The sequence below is a fragment of the Bactrocera oleae genome, chromosome 2 (assembly GCF_042242935.1).
Source record: "Bactrocera oleae isolate idBacOlea1 chromosome 2, idBacOlea1, whole genome shotgun sequence".
Taxonomy (NCBI): domain Eukaryota; kingdom Metazoa; phylum Arthropoda; class Insecta; order Diptera; family Tephritidae; genus Bactrocera; species Bactrocera oleae.
In genome coordinates, this window is record NC_091536.1 from 18,293,198 (window position 1) to 18,306,868 (window position 13,671).

Sequence of the window (13,671 nt, forward strand, 5' to 3'; positions counted from 1 at the left end):
TAGAAGTAATTAAGCTACTAATTGTATATAAATCCATTAACAAATTCACTACTGTAGTGGAGTGAATGGTTATCACTGGTTATTCGATTTTGGGGCGCAAAATATCCATCTCAAAACTCGAGTTTCTTGTTGTTGCCATTGTTGTTGGCATTAAGTAGTACCAACATTTCTCATATGTTGTTGTTGCCTTTGAATTCTAGTCTTCGTTCAGGCTGCTGAACTATACTGTTAAGAACTTTTTTATAAATCATAAAGCTTTGATTAATATTATAATATAAAATTAGCATATTATAATGTACTGCTTTAATTTTAGATTTATTTAACTTAATTATAATTAATTTGGTAAATAATGATAATAATGAAGTTCTGAAATTTTGACATTTCATTATGATATGATTTCTTTGACACCTGAGCTTTCACTAAACATATCTTTCAATAAGTGCTCTCCTATATTCGTAATTACTTCTTATAGGAATTATATTATGTGCTTTGATAAGAAATATATATCAAAATATCAGATTTAACAGAAGCAAAATAATACAAAACAATTCAATATATGGCGCCATTATATATTAAAAATCAAATCCAAATCAAATACAAACTTTAAGCTACAACACAACGACATTTAAGTGACATTTGTTTGCAATATGGAAGAACGACTGGAAATTATTACTAATTTGAAGCAGATATTCAAATATTTCCTTGATGAGAATTTCATCACAAAGCATAATGTTTGTTTTGATAAGCTACTAACACACTTGGCTGCAAAAGGTTAATATTTATTTTTAGTTGCTTTCTATAACATAATTCATGATATATTCCAGATAACGCTTACATACTACAAGCACCTTTTGCCTTGGATTGGGTTGACCGCTGCATCAACATACTTTGCGAGGACATCACCAAATTGAATTCCAAAGTCATTTCATTTGCTTTCAACGTTTTTGGCTTACTTATAAACAATGAGTGGACCATAATCGAAATAAGACAACGTCGTTTAGTCGACAAGTAAGTGCTATATTACACTTCAAGCTTTATTTATAATCTTCAATTTTTACTAGGGTATTGATGGTCGTTAAACGTGAATCGCATCGTTTCAATCCGTCCATTAAATTAGGTGTTATACGACTTTTACATGCTGTCTCTAAATACAGCATTGGTTTAGCTTATTTGCGTACTATGAATGTATGGCAATTTCTCATAGAATATTGCAATCAAGATCACACACTGTACGTGGTACGTGAAGCGCGCCTTTTACTATATGAGATGATCTATAAATACGATGTGAAAACAAAAGATGAAAAAGTCGTAAAAGAAATACTTACTGAAGTTTTTCAACCTGTTATGGCGAATGTTTTTGAAAGTCATAATGAGAACATTATTATCAATGTGGATGATTACGAGCTGCAACATAAGCTGTCTTCAACATTAGACTTAATCTCATTTATTCTTCAACAAACGCTCGAATCGGAAGAAAAGACTAGTATTGCGGAATACTGCAGAACGGAGTATAATGTTGAAATTACAGTTTGGAAACTAACTGAAATTTCATACAATGAAAATTTTATTCGCAAAATTTTAGCAACTTTATCATCATACAGCTTTGCTATATTAGTGCATGATAAGTGGAGTGGAGATCAGATACCAGCGGACAATTTCAATGAACTTTGTGTTTCGATATTCAATCAAATGAAGTTTTGTGTCTCGCGAAATTACTGTGTAACCTTTCTTAAGGTTGCTGAAATCAATCATAAATTATGGAAAAAACTACGTAATCGTGTTCCTAGAGAGGTTTTGATTGAAAATGAATTGGTACGCTTTGAACACCAGTTGATGACTTTTCAACTGCTACCTCTGCACATGCTTTTAAGGTCCCATGAATTTCTAGAAGAAGAAATATTTGAAAAATATATGACAAAGATATTCGAAATAGTATGTGAACTAACACTACGCGTCAGCTATGCTTACAGAGACTTGCTATTTAATAAACCATCAACAACGAACGCAGATTTAACATTAAAAGCAATTCATGGTGCCATGTCAATGGTGGATATATTGGAGCGTGATCAGGCTGTGCTTGTTTTCCAAGCTTGCATTTATGCACTGAAAGAGTTTATAATAACATTATACCCTAAAAATATCATTGACTGTCCAGATGATTCCGCTTGTACTCTAAAAGAAATACCAAGCTTTTCAGTTATTTCTGAATTTTCTAGTGTCGTACATGCTATTTTGGTTGCAATGCAAACGCTGATCGAAAAATTCAAAATTACGTGGAAGGACTCAATCGAGACAATTTGCTTAGTGAATTGCGTGTTGTATCTGCTACAAGCAGACGATGTACCAACAAAGGTTAAATAAAATATATTATCAATTTTAAATGAGATATGTTAACCAATTAATTACCTCTACTTTATTGCAGGTGTCTGTTCAATCTTTTAAATTGCTAAAACTTTCAATAGAACACTTCCTTTCACCGAACATGGCGCTGCTTGTAGATAACCTAAAAGGTTCCGCATTGTTAGTGATGGCCCCAGTTATTATGAAACGTTCTCATGACACTGCTTGGGAAGTGCGTGACAGCGTTTTAGAGCTTGTTATCTCAATTACTAATATATCACGTTTTAGTATGTTTTATGTTCATAATATTAGCTCACTTTAAATAAATTTTTTATAATTTAATATTACAGAGTATCCCGCATTTCAGAAATTCTTAACCGAGCACTGGATGTGTCGTATCGTGTATGATATGGCCAAACACGATTCGGAGCCTTATGTCCGTGCTTCTGCACTAAAATGCATTTCAGAACTTGTAGCAATTGATGCTATATGGGAAACGGATTTATGCAAACAAAATTTACCCGTGAGTTTTAATATTTAAAATCAATTGTTTAAAATTACTAAACTTCTTTCCAATACTACTTATTAGGATCATCTATTTGATGTGCTACATAATGAACCAGAAGGGATCGTGCGCAAAGAGGCATTATCTACGTTTACTAAATTAAACAGTCTGCGTAGAATAACCAATCGCTATAGAGACAATTTTTACTCTACACTAGTCTATTGCGTCGTTAACGATTTACATTGGGAGGTAAAAGTTGAAGCACTTAAAGCCTGGAGAAGTGAGATGTGCAATCTGCTGTCTAATGAGGGCATGATTGATGGTATATTTCCGCCAGTAACATTCTCCAAAGAGAAGCGTAAGATTGTTCAATTAAATGAAAAGGAAATAAATTTACGATTTTCCAAAATACTGAATGAACTGTCGCAACGCGGTTGCCTCGGCACAATACTAAAGTGTCTAAATGACGAGTGTGATGTGGTTGTAATTCGAGAAGCTAAAAGTCTTGTAAAAAACTTGGTTGATAAACTTGATGAATATAACTATACCTATGCATCAGATACTACAATTCCTACAGTAAATCTTAATAACCAAACATCCGACAATAATATCGATATAGCCACCACAACACTGCTGTCTTTGAATAACAGTCCATCAAATAAGAACGATTCAACACAAAATAGTCCACTTTCTGCAACAATAAAGTTGGAAACTAATTCTTTGGAAATAGTAAGTGGTGATGCAGAAATCGTCGAACTCCTGGATTCCGAAGAAATTATCGAATCTATACTTGATACAAAAGACATAACTTTATTGGCGGCAGCATATGAGCAAAATATGCATATAAACGGGGAAAATAAGCAATCAGCATCAAGCCATCATCAAGCAAATTACGAGCGAAAACATAAAAACAAATTCTACTACCGACAATTTAGTAACGTGAGTGCAAAGGAGTTTCTTGCTATAGTTAGGCGCACAGATTTCGAGGAAGAAATTTGTAAACAAGACGAGTGGTTTTTGTGTAATGAAAATTTGGCATCGCTTTTGGAAGACATTTTGAGTCTATTCGAGCCGGAATCAAATATTGAAAGGATATCAGCTGATTGCTACTGATCTAGCAAACAACCTTTGCCATTTATGGATTTACTTAATCATATGCACCTATGTAAATGGAGATTTAATTCAAATTTTTTTGTAATATGTTTACTAAGTACACTTTAAACTAAGCCTTTTTGGCATATACAAATAAAAATTAAGAATAACTTCGGTTGAACCGAAACTATAATACCCTTCGAATATTGTACCGTTGCAATGATTCGAGCCAAATTTCGTGAAGATATCTCGACAATAAAATAAGTTTTCCGTACAAGGATGTTTTGATCGTTCAGTTTGTATTACAGCTATATGCTATAGTGGTCTGATATCGGCGGTTACTATACATGAGCAGCTTCTTGGGGTAGAAAAGTACGTGAGCAAATTTTGCAATTTGTAATCGATATCACAAAATCTGGGACTAATTTGCGTATATACAGACAGACGCACATGACTAAATCGACTCGGCTAATTATGTTGAGCGGTTATATATTGTTCAGGGTATAATTATAAAAACCATGTTCTGTTCGTTAATATGAATAGGCAAGATTTTTGATAAAACTATCGATTTGTTGCTGATATTACCTTTGGATATCGATTGAATTTGTCGGAGTATAATTTAGTCTCATTGCAACTCTGTATCTTTCTATTTGGCATTTGCTATTTATTCCATTTCGGCAGTCCCGATTGTCTCCGGCACTCGTTTATTCGCTTCTTTTTCATGACATTTGGGTTTATTTTCCTCAGTTACTTCATTTCTGTTGTGCGTGCGAGCGAGTAATATACAACTAAAGCGGTAGTTGCGAAAGTAACTTTTATATCAAATATATGTATATGTATATGTATTTTTAACTAGGATAATATTGAATTGAAATAATTAAAATGCCGATATGATTTAAGTGCTCTGAAAAATAATGTATGCTTATATCGGTTATACGGTGAAAGATAGAAGAAAATGGTACAATTTGAATAGTTCGAAATGTGGGCAGTAGCACTGAAGAAAAAAAGGAAGTGTAAACGGGAGGAGCAACGTTCGCCGTAGTGAAAAACGGAGGAAAATTGCAGTTCATCAAGTAGGAAAGTGTTAAAACGTTCAAGTTGTAAACGGTTTTAGATGTGTGTTAATAAATTATAAAATATAAAAAAGAAAAAATTTAAGATAAGAAAATCAAAGTGCAGCACAAAATTAAAAAATTGTGTGCAGAATAGCGCAAGTCGCTGTAGCGGCCTTTGGAAAAGTCAGCGTCGACCATTCAAGGCGAACGCAGTTGCAGAAAAATGAGTTCGAGTTGCAGCAACGAAAGGTGTGTACGTCAAATATATACAGATATTTTTTTGAGTAGGCAAATATATGTATGGCCTTAAAGAATTTTAAAGCAATACTACTTTTCTCATTCAGCGTGTTGCAAGACAATAAATGTGTCTGATTGTTGCAAACTAGTTACCTTTGATATTGTATAGTCCGTAAAACTTAAATGTTACTGCTATTTTGTGTGCACATGTGTGTGGGGGTTGATATGGGCGGCGGTAGTAATTTGCAAAGCGACACTGCAAAGGATGGGTGGTACTGTAGAGCCGAGTGGGTTTCATATGTAAACATAAATATATATGTACATATGCTTTTCCATATTTTTAAAAGGGAATATAGTACATAAATATAGTACATGTACATATATATGTATATATGTTATATGTTTAGTAAACATGTCACTGTGGGTGTGTTGCGAAAATTGCTCATGTATACAAATACATACATACGTCAATGTAGGTTGTTGCATGAATAAAAAAGAACTGGAAATGTATTAACCAACAAGAAATTCACTCTAGAAGCCGCTCCCCTTTGTTGTAGTCCATATTTTCTCATTTCAAACTAAGAGCGCTTTACTTAATTGAACTTATTAAATACTCTGAATAATCTTTGTCGTCCCTGTTATCCTTCATTTCTTGTGTTTGTTTTCCTAAGTTTCCTATATGCGGTCCCGGGTTTAGTTCTTTGATTGATGTATGAGACAACATTATATTGTCAGCGATAATTATGTGATTTAAAAAATCGTTATAAACTTAAAAAATAGCGTCCAATTTTTCGTAAAATAAAATTCTATTTTGAACTAATTTTTTACTGAAAAGTAACGTACGATTACTGTAGGATATTTGTATCGTACCTTTTATTAAATATACATATCAGCTGTTGTATATAATTGTAATAATCTTCCTCTCACTACTTTTTTTATATATTTTTTTAAAAATTATTTTCTACGCATAGTAAAATTTATTCTTTGTATATTCTTCGCCTTCATTCCATTGTCATTCGCCATGTGTGATTGTCAAAATCGATTTGTCACAATGTAGCCAAATATATACTTAGCAAGAAAGGCATAAATCTTTGCATACCTACGAGAGGGGCGCATGTGTATATAGCCAACATTTGCGCAAAGAGAGTACTTAGAGAGAGATTATGTGGTTGGGAAAGTGAGAACAAGGAAATGGAAACATGAGAATTATGTTTGTACAAATGAAAAGGAAAATGCACACACACACTAATAAATAAGGCTGAAAAGAAATGATAAGAAAACGCGTGGATGTAAAAAGACGCTGGTTGAAAAAAGCCCAAAAATAAGGCAGACAGGGTGTGTGCAGCACGAAGTCAACGCAATTGTGGTGTTGTTAACGATGACGAATAGATTTGAAAACCTCGGCGGTTGCGTTATTAAAGCCAACACCAATGATATGCCAAAGCTAGGATAACTCTGAATGAGAGAAGTGGAAAGCGAGAGAGCGTGTACGTATTTACTTATATGCATGTGTGTGTGTGAAGGATGCCCGGCGTAGCGGCGAATTTTTAATATTCTTCAGATATCGTTGTTGTTATTAGTTTGTTTTTACTGTTACAAATGATTATAAGGGAAGGGGTGCATTTTGGTCTCGTGGAATTAATGAATGAACGCATTCGTGGTATGAATGGGTGAAGCACGCGTATATGGTGAGTATATGTACTTATGTATATGCATATGTACGTGTGCGTGTGTTTTTTATTGGATTGCGTGAAAACCTGAATGAAATTCGAAATAAAACATAAAAATTAGAGAATAAATTATTTAATGATTTCTTTCTTCGGACTTTTAACTTTACTAAAAAAATTATATAATTGTTTGTCTGTTGAAAACCTCTTATTAGAATGGTGTAGTAAATTTTTGAGTTGATTTTGAAAAAAAGTTCAGTAGTCTCAAGAATAAGTTTTTCACGGTTTGGTCAGATAAGTAATTGTTGTTTATATAGCGATAGGAGATAAGTAGTCTTAAAGATCAGCTTTTCTGTGTTTTGTATGGCTGTTCAAAGACACGGACTTTGGAAAACACATTTACAGCAAAGATGGGGGGGTTAGATTCTGTTTTATATGAGCCAATACCATCGAATGTTAATAAATAGAGAGGGCGCAAATGTCAGCTGTTCTAAAATGCTTCTCCTTGCCTTCGATCGTTAGACTTGCTTCGTTCGAACCGTTGAAAGCAGATGTGAACATTGTCTGCGCGGGCCAAGGAGAAGCAAGCATCAGCGTACGTGTATTTATCAATGTATGTATGTATGTGTGATTGTCATATTTGTGTCAATACGCATAAATAAGGGAACATTCAAAAAACCTAAACATATGAACATATTTTCCTTAAATATTTTAATTATCTAATTAAGTAAAATATGCTATAAAAGTAACTGAATTGAGATCTATTAATAAAATAAAAGGGAAAATAAAACTTAAGATTCATGATGTTCAGGATTCGAACGTAAATGCTGTATTCGCATTGAGCTTAACTCCTTCCCTCTTACGACCTCAGCCACCACAAAAGTGAAAACGCGGCCGTTTTAGCCACAGTTTCATTATTATCATTTGCTCCATAAACATATTATATGTATGTATGTACATAAGTTGAAAAAATTGTCTATTAAATGTTTATTTTATTATAAACTCTGGGGTTTTTTATTACCAATAATCCTCCTTCTTAGTACAAAAGTTTTTTATAACTATAAAATTTGTCATATCATAGAAATTGAAAAGACAAATCTAAATAGGTATGCGCATCGATAATTCATTTAAGAAAATTCGTTGTGTCTATATATAGCCTTTTCTCCGTTTACTACATTGCGTGTTATTATTTTCATTTCAAAGTTATATTTTCCGATGTTCCCTCATCTGGAACTACAAATTAGTACTCAAAAATAAATGATTTAACATTTGCGCCTTCTCTATTCATTAACAATCTCTGCTCATACTAATCCCAAATGGAGTAGAATATATATACATATGTATTATTTTTATTGGAAGAATTTTTAAATTTTATATGAATAAAAATAATTCAAAACTAGAAAAAACGTTAACTTCGGTTGCACCGAAGCTGTAATACCCTTCACAAATACAAAATATTCCCTTTCGCTATAGGGGTCCGATTGGAACAATTTATCTTGTCAAATGAAACATTTTTCCATACAAAGACTGGATTTCGATCGTTCACTTTGTATGACAGCAATATGTATGTATGTATGTATATAAATATCTACACCTTTTCTCCGTTTACTACATTGCGTGTTATTATTTTCATTTCAAAGTTATATTTTCCGATGTTCCCTCATCTGGAACTACAAATTAGTACTCAAAAATAAATGATTTAACATTTGCGCCTTCTCTATTCATTAACAATCTCTGCTCATACTAATCCCAAATGGAGTAGAATATATATACATATGTATTATTTTTATTGGAAGAATTTTTAAATTTTATATGAATAAAAATAATTCAAAACTAGAAAAAACGTTAACTTCGGTTGCACCGAAGCTGTAATACCCTTCACAAATACAAAATATTCCCTTTCGCTATAGGGGTCCGATTGGAACAATTTATCTTGTCAAATGAAAAATTTTTCCATACAAAGACTGGATTTCGATCGTTCACTTTGTATGACAGCAATATGTATGTATGTATGTATATAAATATCTACACTCAAACCTTTCCATCAATACTCTTTTATGACCTGCTTAGTGAATTTTTTATTCGCAGTACTCTTTTAACCACTTTCAATTTTACGAAGGATAATGCAAAGGTTGTTGTAGACAAGGCATGCTTAAACTAATTTCTGGAATCATTATCATTTAAATCATGTTTAATTCGTTTGTTTATTTTTGTAAAATTTGATTTTTTACTTACTTTTTCTCTCTCTTCTCTCTTGCATATGCAGAATAGAATGGGTGGAAATAATCGAGCCACGCACCAAGGAGCACATGTACGCAAATCTCACAACTGGCGAGTGCGTTTGGGATCCACCGGAAGTAAGTATGACCCAGATTATTTAAATATGCCATCAAACATTTACACTTACACTTTAATATATTCGAGGGTATAATTTTTAAAATAATCCTTCCAAGCTGACTTAATGTCCTGTTTACGGTGCCATTACATTTTCCGGTGTCGTTGTGAGGCAATGCCTTGTGGCAGTCAAGGATATTTTTACATGCAGATGCCTGCTTAGCAGCTATATATTTGTACAAAGGCAATACTGTTATTTCTAGTTGTTAAACATGCGGTTTTTTCGGCCACTGAAGTTGTCCATGCTCTCCCTCTCTCTCTCTTTCTGTCCACTAAAAATTTTCATACACACTTGCGGAGGAACATTAAAACAACAACATTGCTTATTGAAGTGTTGCATTGGCTACGTTCGAGAGCATCGTATGTTGTGCCTCCGCTCAGTATCGCTCCCCGCTTCATCCCATTCGGCATTCAACCACAAAAACAACATATAAATCTAGTTTGCTTGCATATTTTTGTCTGCATTGACCCAGTTAGTTAGCATTAGTGGCCAATATGACTCAACCAACCAACCGACCGACTGACCTTTGCTCTACTTTCTCACCTGCCCTGGGTACCCAACAATGATTTTTATGGGATTTCGTTTGAAATTTCGAAAATTTAAAACTACTATTTCTTAAAATTTACATTTTCCCAATTTCAATGTCATATTTACCGTTAAGTTTTTTTAAAAGTTATCTAAAATTTAAGGTTAGGTTGCAAATATTGTTCCAAATATATATCTAAATGTTGATAGAGGTAATTTAAGTCATGAGCTAACTAAGTTGTAGCATTAAATGTTAGATGATTGCCTTAACATTTTCTAGGTTATGTTCATACAACATCTACAGTTTTTGTTGTTGTTATTTTGAATTATCATACACAATTCGCGAGCGTTAAATGCTCTAAAGAGTCACGTTGTGACTTTTTAAGTCATAAATTGTGCTAATTTGTGTTAATTAATTATTATGAAGATCGGAACATTGTAGATAGACCGTCAATTTATTTTTATCACAAGTACTCATCAGTTTTTTAGCTTACATTAGAGTGTACCGATACTAATAAATCGTTCGCTGGCATTCATCACTATGCCACTTCGAAAATAATTGATTTAAAAATAAGATATATTTTTTTATCCGAATGTGCTGATATTTTTGGTCAAAATTATAAAAATACTGAAATGAATATGACTGCAAGGGGTCAATGACTACTTTTATCTGCAAACGAGATGTCCAACCGCATTATAATCTGTAGAGTTGCGGCTTTTGAATAATGAATGTCATACGAACAAATTGAAAAATTTATATATTTTTATTAAAAAAGATTTGTAAATAACATTTATTGTTTCACATAGCTGATTTTTTAACCGATAAAAAAACAGTTTGTCTAATATAAATGTAATTAGTATGACATTCTGAGATGTGGGTATGAGTAATATGGGTTATATCGTTTGAATAATAAAAAACTTAACTAATTTTATTTGATAAAATATTGAATTGTCAATTTCGATATCAATGATACTTTGAATTATAACCGTAGAATTGTTTGTTTTTCATTAACTTCAGTTTCGATTATACATTTTAATCAGGGCATAGTGTTCGTAACTTTTAAAATAAATATTGAATTTGAAAATTTCGGGCATGTTTTTACTTTATTTGCAACGTTTGAGTGTTAAGTGTTCCCAATGATTGGGTTAATCATATAAACTTAGTTGGTGCTCTCACACTGGATCACACATTGAGTTAGACCGTTAACAGTCCTACTTGCATCGAATTTACTATAAAAAGATGGCTTATGCCTATTTATTATTTGAACTTCAAAACATATACACAAAAGAAATCTTAAATTCTGATTCGACATGATTTTAAATATAATTTTAAAACAATAAATATATATCGATGTTTTCGCCCGTTATTTATCGGAAATGCAATAACACAATTATCGATAAATCGTTTAACTTTTCTATTCCCAATTAGATATCCGTTATTATTAAGCCAGAAAGGAGTACACGAGTACGATATTTGATAATTTTTCAGTGAAATGAGAGCTTTCTCCTTGAAACCCACAATACGAATATTCAGTAGGCTGTTAGATTCCTAAGCATATTAGTTATACATAGGAAAATTAAACATAATTTACTACTTATATGCAAATAAGTAAGTAGGAAGACACGTTGAAATAGGCTGGCATTCTAGTAACGAAACAACAATAACAATGATCGACGAAACAACAACGACTACTATGAAAAAATAGATAAACTTATGAGTACACAATATGCAAACACAAACAAATCATGTGTGTACATAAGCTGTATTGATGTGGGTAAAAAGTGCAAACGCGATAAAGACGACGGCTACGCTACCGTAGCAACAACAACCATAAGCGTACTTAATTCAAAGCTAACACAAAATATACATACATATATACATATATCACCAACTCTGAAGAAAAAACTCCTAGGTTGACGAGGTGTGCGAAAATTGCGCGGTGAAGGGGCCACAACCAGAAATGGTGCGACTGCCGAGGCATAAAAGCACGTTTCTTTTTCTAAATCTTGACAACGCACTTTGCCACTTTTCGGGTGCCGCTCTTTATTCCACAACCAAGGTAACAGTATTTGCGGCGACAGCGGAAGGTAACCAAACTGCCAAATTGTTTCTTGGTTGGTTCACTGATTGTTTGGTGGCCGGTTGCGGTGAGGGTAACAACCGGAAGTTTTGAATTGTAGCAACGCGACCAAAAATCGACCGCATTTAGCAGTAGACGAAAATAATTTGAATAGCAGCTACAGTGGCAGGCATGTAATTAGAAACAAACTTTCAAAGCCAGCTTTTCGATTCATACTTTTCGCGCAGTAACTTTAGCAAACTAATTTTATACAATTCTCAGGCAAAATAACGGTATAAAAAGAAAAAACGTTAACTTCTACGGAGAATACATTATTGCCTTAATTAATAACTGGTGCCTAATTTCGTGAAGATACCTCGTAAAATAAAAAGTTTTACATGCAACCCTGTTCAGGGTATACAAATTAACCCATGTGTGTTTCTTGTCACTAACTCGTAATATATTTATAATTTTTTTGTTTTTGACGTCATCTCTAATAAGTTTTCCACGGCTGTATATAACTAAATATGAATGGCAAAAAAACTATGGAACACATAATTAGCAAACAAGAAAAATACACGATTTCCAGTTTGATGGCAGTGAAAGAAAACTACGTGCTCAAGAATTTTATATGCTCACATAACTTACTTAAAAACATACTTACATGGGTACATATGTATGCATTTAGCTGTACGGAAGAAGTAAGTTTAAAGCGTCTGCTTTTCATTCAAATTTCAAATCACGTTTCTCGTGCATCGAAAAAAGGAAAAAAGCGCAGTGCAGAGGACGCAAGCGGCGTGCCATGTTCGGCAACGGGTGAAAAGAAGTGGCTCAACGCAGCACATCAGCGCAAAGTGAATAAAGTAATAATGAGCACGTCGAGTGGGCAATAATGTGAAACTATAAAATTTCAAAAGACAGCGGCGGTATAAGCCCAACGATAATGACAACAAAAAATATGGAAGTTGACAGAATTGCTGTTGACAATATGGTAGCAGCGCCCTGGCTATTGGCACCGATTGAAGAGTGTCCCTCTATACACTTGTACTTGTACATACATGCTCTACACCACCAGTATCTAGCTAAGTAGCTGTGTGTTATGACGTTGTTCGAAGTAATATACAAGACCGCTTTTGGAAAATGCTTGGTGCAGAACGGAAGCGCTTAAGAGAGACCAAAATCAGGGTGTAAAAATATATATTTATACACGTATCCTTAAATGGTGAGTACGTTTAAATTAGCTTCGTTGGGTGAATCACTAACGGCCAACCCAATAACGCACAGTTGTTTGTAAGAGAATGCGTTAAAGAGTATAAATAGGTTGGACAATTGTCGGATCAGTAAAGCTCACCTTAATTGTAGAAGTAAAAAAGGTTTAAGGCATAATTATAAAACAAATAATGTTATTAAAAATTTATTTGTTTTATATAACTCATTGAAAGTGAAATTACAAGAAATTAAGATGGTAAATAGGACTAGTTCAACGCTTTCTCTCAATGATATTTTTGATTTTTTTATGAAATATTTTATAAATATACATATTTAAGTACATACATACATAGCATATGGTATACAATTTTTGAAGAATTTCTTTGAAAACACCGAAGATACATATTTGCGACTTCATATTGCACGTCAAAATCGAACGCAGAATTTTTCGTACATTCGGGAAGACGATCTAAAATCAAAGGAAGTTGAAGTTTATTTTTAAATATTGTATATGTACATATGTATATGAACCTAAATGCTATCAAAACAAGAAAATATATAAACTTCGTTTGCACCGAAGCCATAA

General features: G+C 33.2%; 2 protein-coding genes across 3 annotated transcripts in view; both read left to right on the forward strand.

Annotated features, from left to right (window-relative positions):
• The first annotated feature begins 414 nt into the window (after window positions 1-414).
• On the forward strand, window positions 415-4,214 carry LOC106627794 (uncharacterized). The gene is made up of 6 exons (XM_014248069.3): window positions 415-771; window positions 825-1,008; window positions 1,062-2,352; window positions 2,423-2,627; window positions 2,691-2,863; window positions 2,930-4,214. The coding sequence occupies exons 1-6, from the start codon at window positions 648-650 to the stop codon at window positions 3,956-3,958; spliced, it is 3,006 nt and encodes a 1,001-aa protein (XP_014103544.2). The 5' UTR covers window positions 415-647; the 3' UTR covers window positions 3,959-4,214.
• Window positions 4,215-4,676: 462 nt separating this feature from the next.
• RhoGAP93B (MyTH4 and RhoGAP_KIAA1688 domain-containing protein RhoGAP93B) overlaps window positions 4,677-13,671 on the forward strand; it is a 36,434-nt gene continuing 27,439 nt past the window's right edge. Inside the window, exons 1-2 of one of the 2 annotated variants that reach the window (XM_014247954.3) lie at window positions 4,677-5,241; window positions 9,163-9,253. In XM_014247954.3, coding sequence (XP_014103429.3) covers window positions 5,216-5,241; window positions 9,163-9,253 — 117 coding nt within the window. In that variant the 5' untranslated portion in view covers window positions 4,677-5,215. The remainder of the gene's footprint in view (window positions 5,242-9,162; window positions 9,254-13,671) is intronic. The other variant, XM_070110360.1, reaches the window with a different exon arrangement.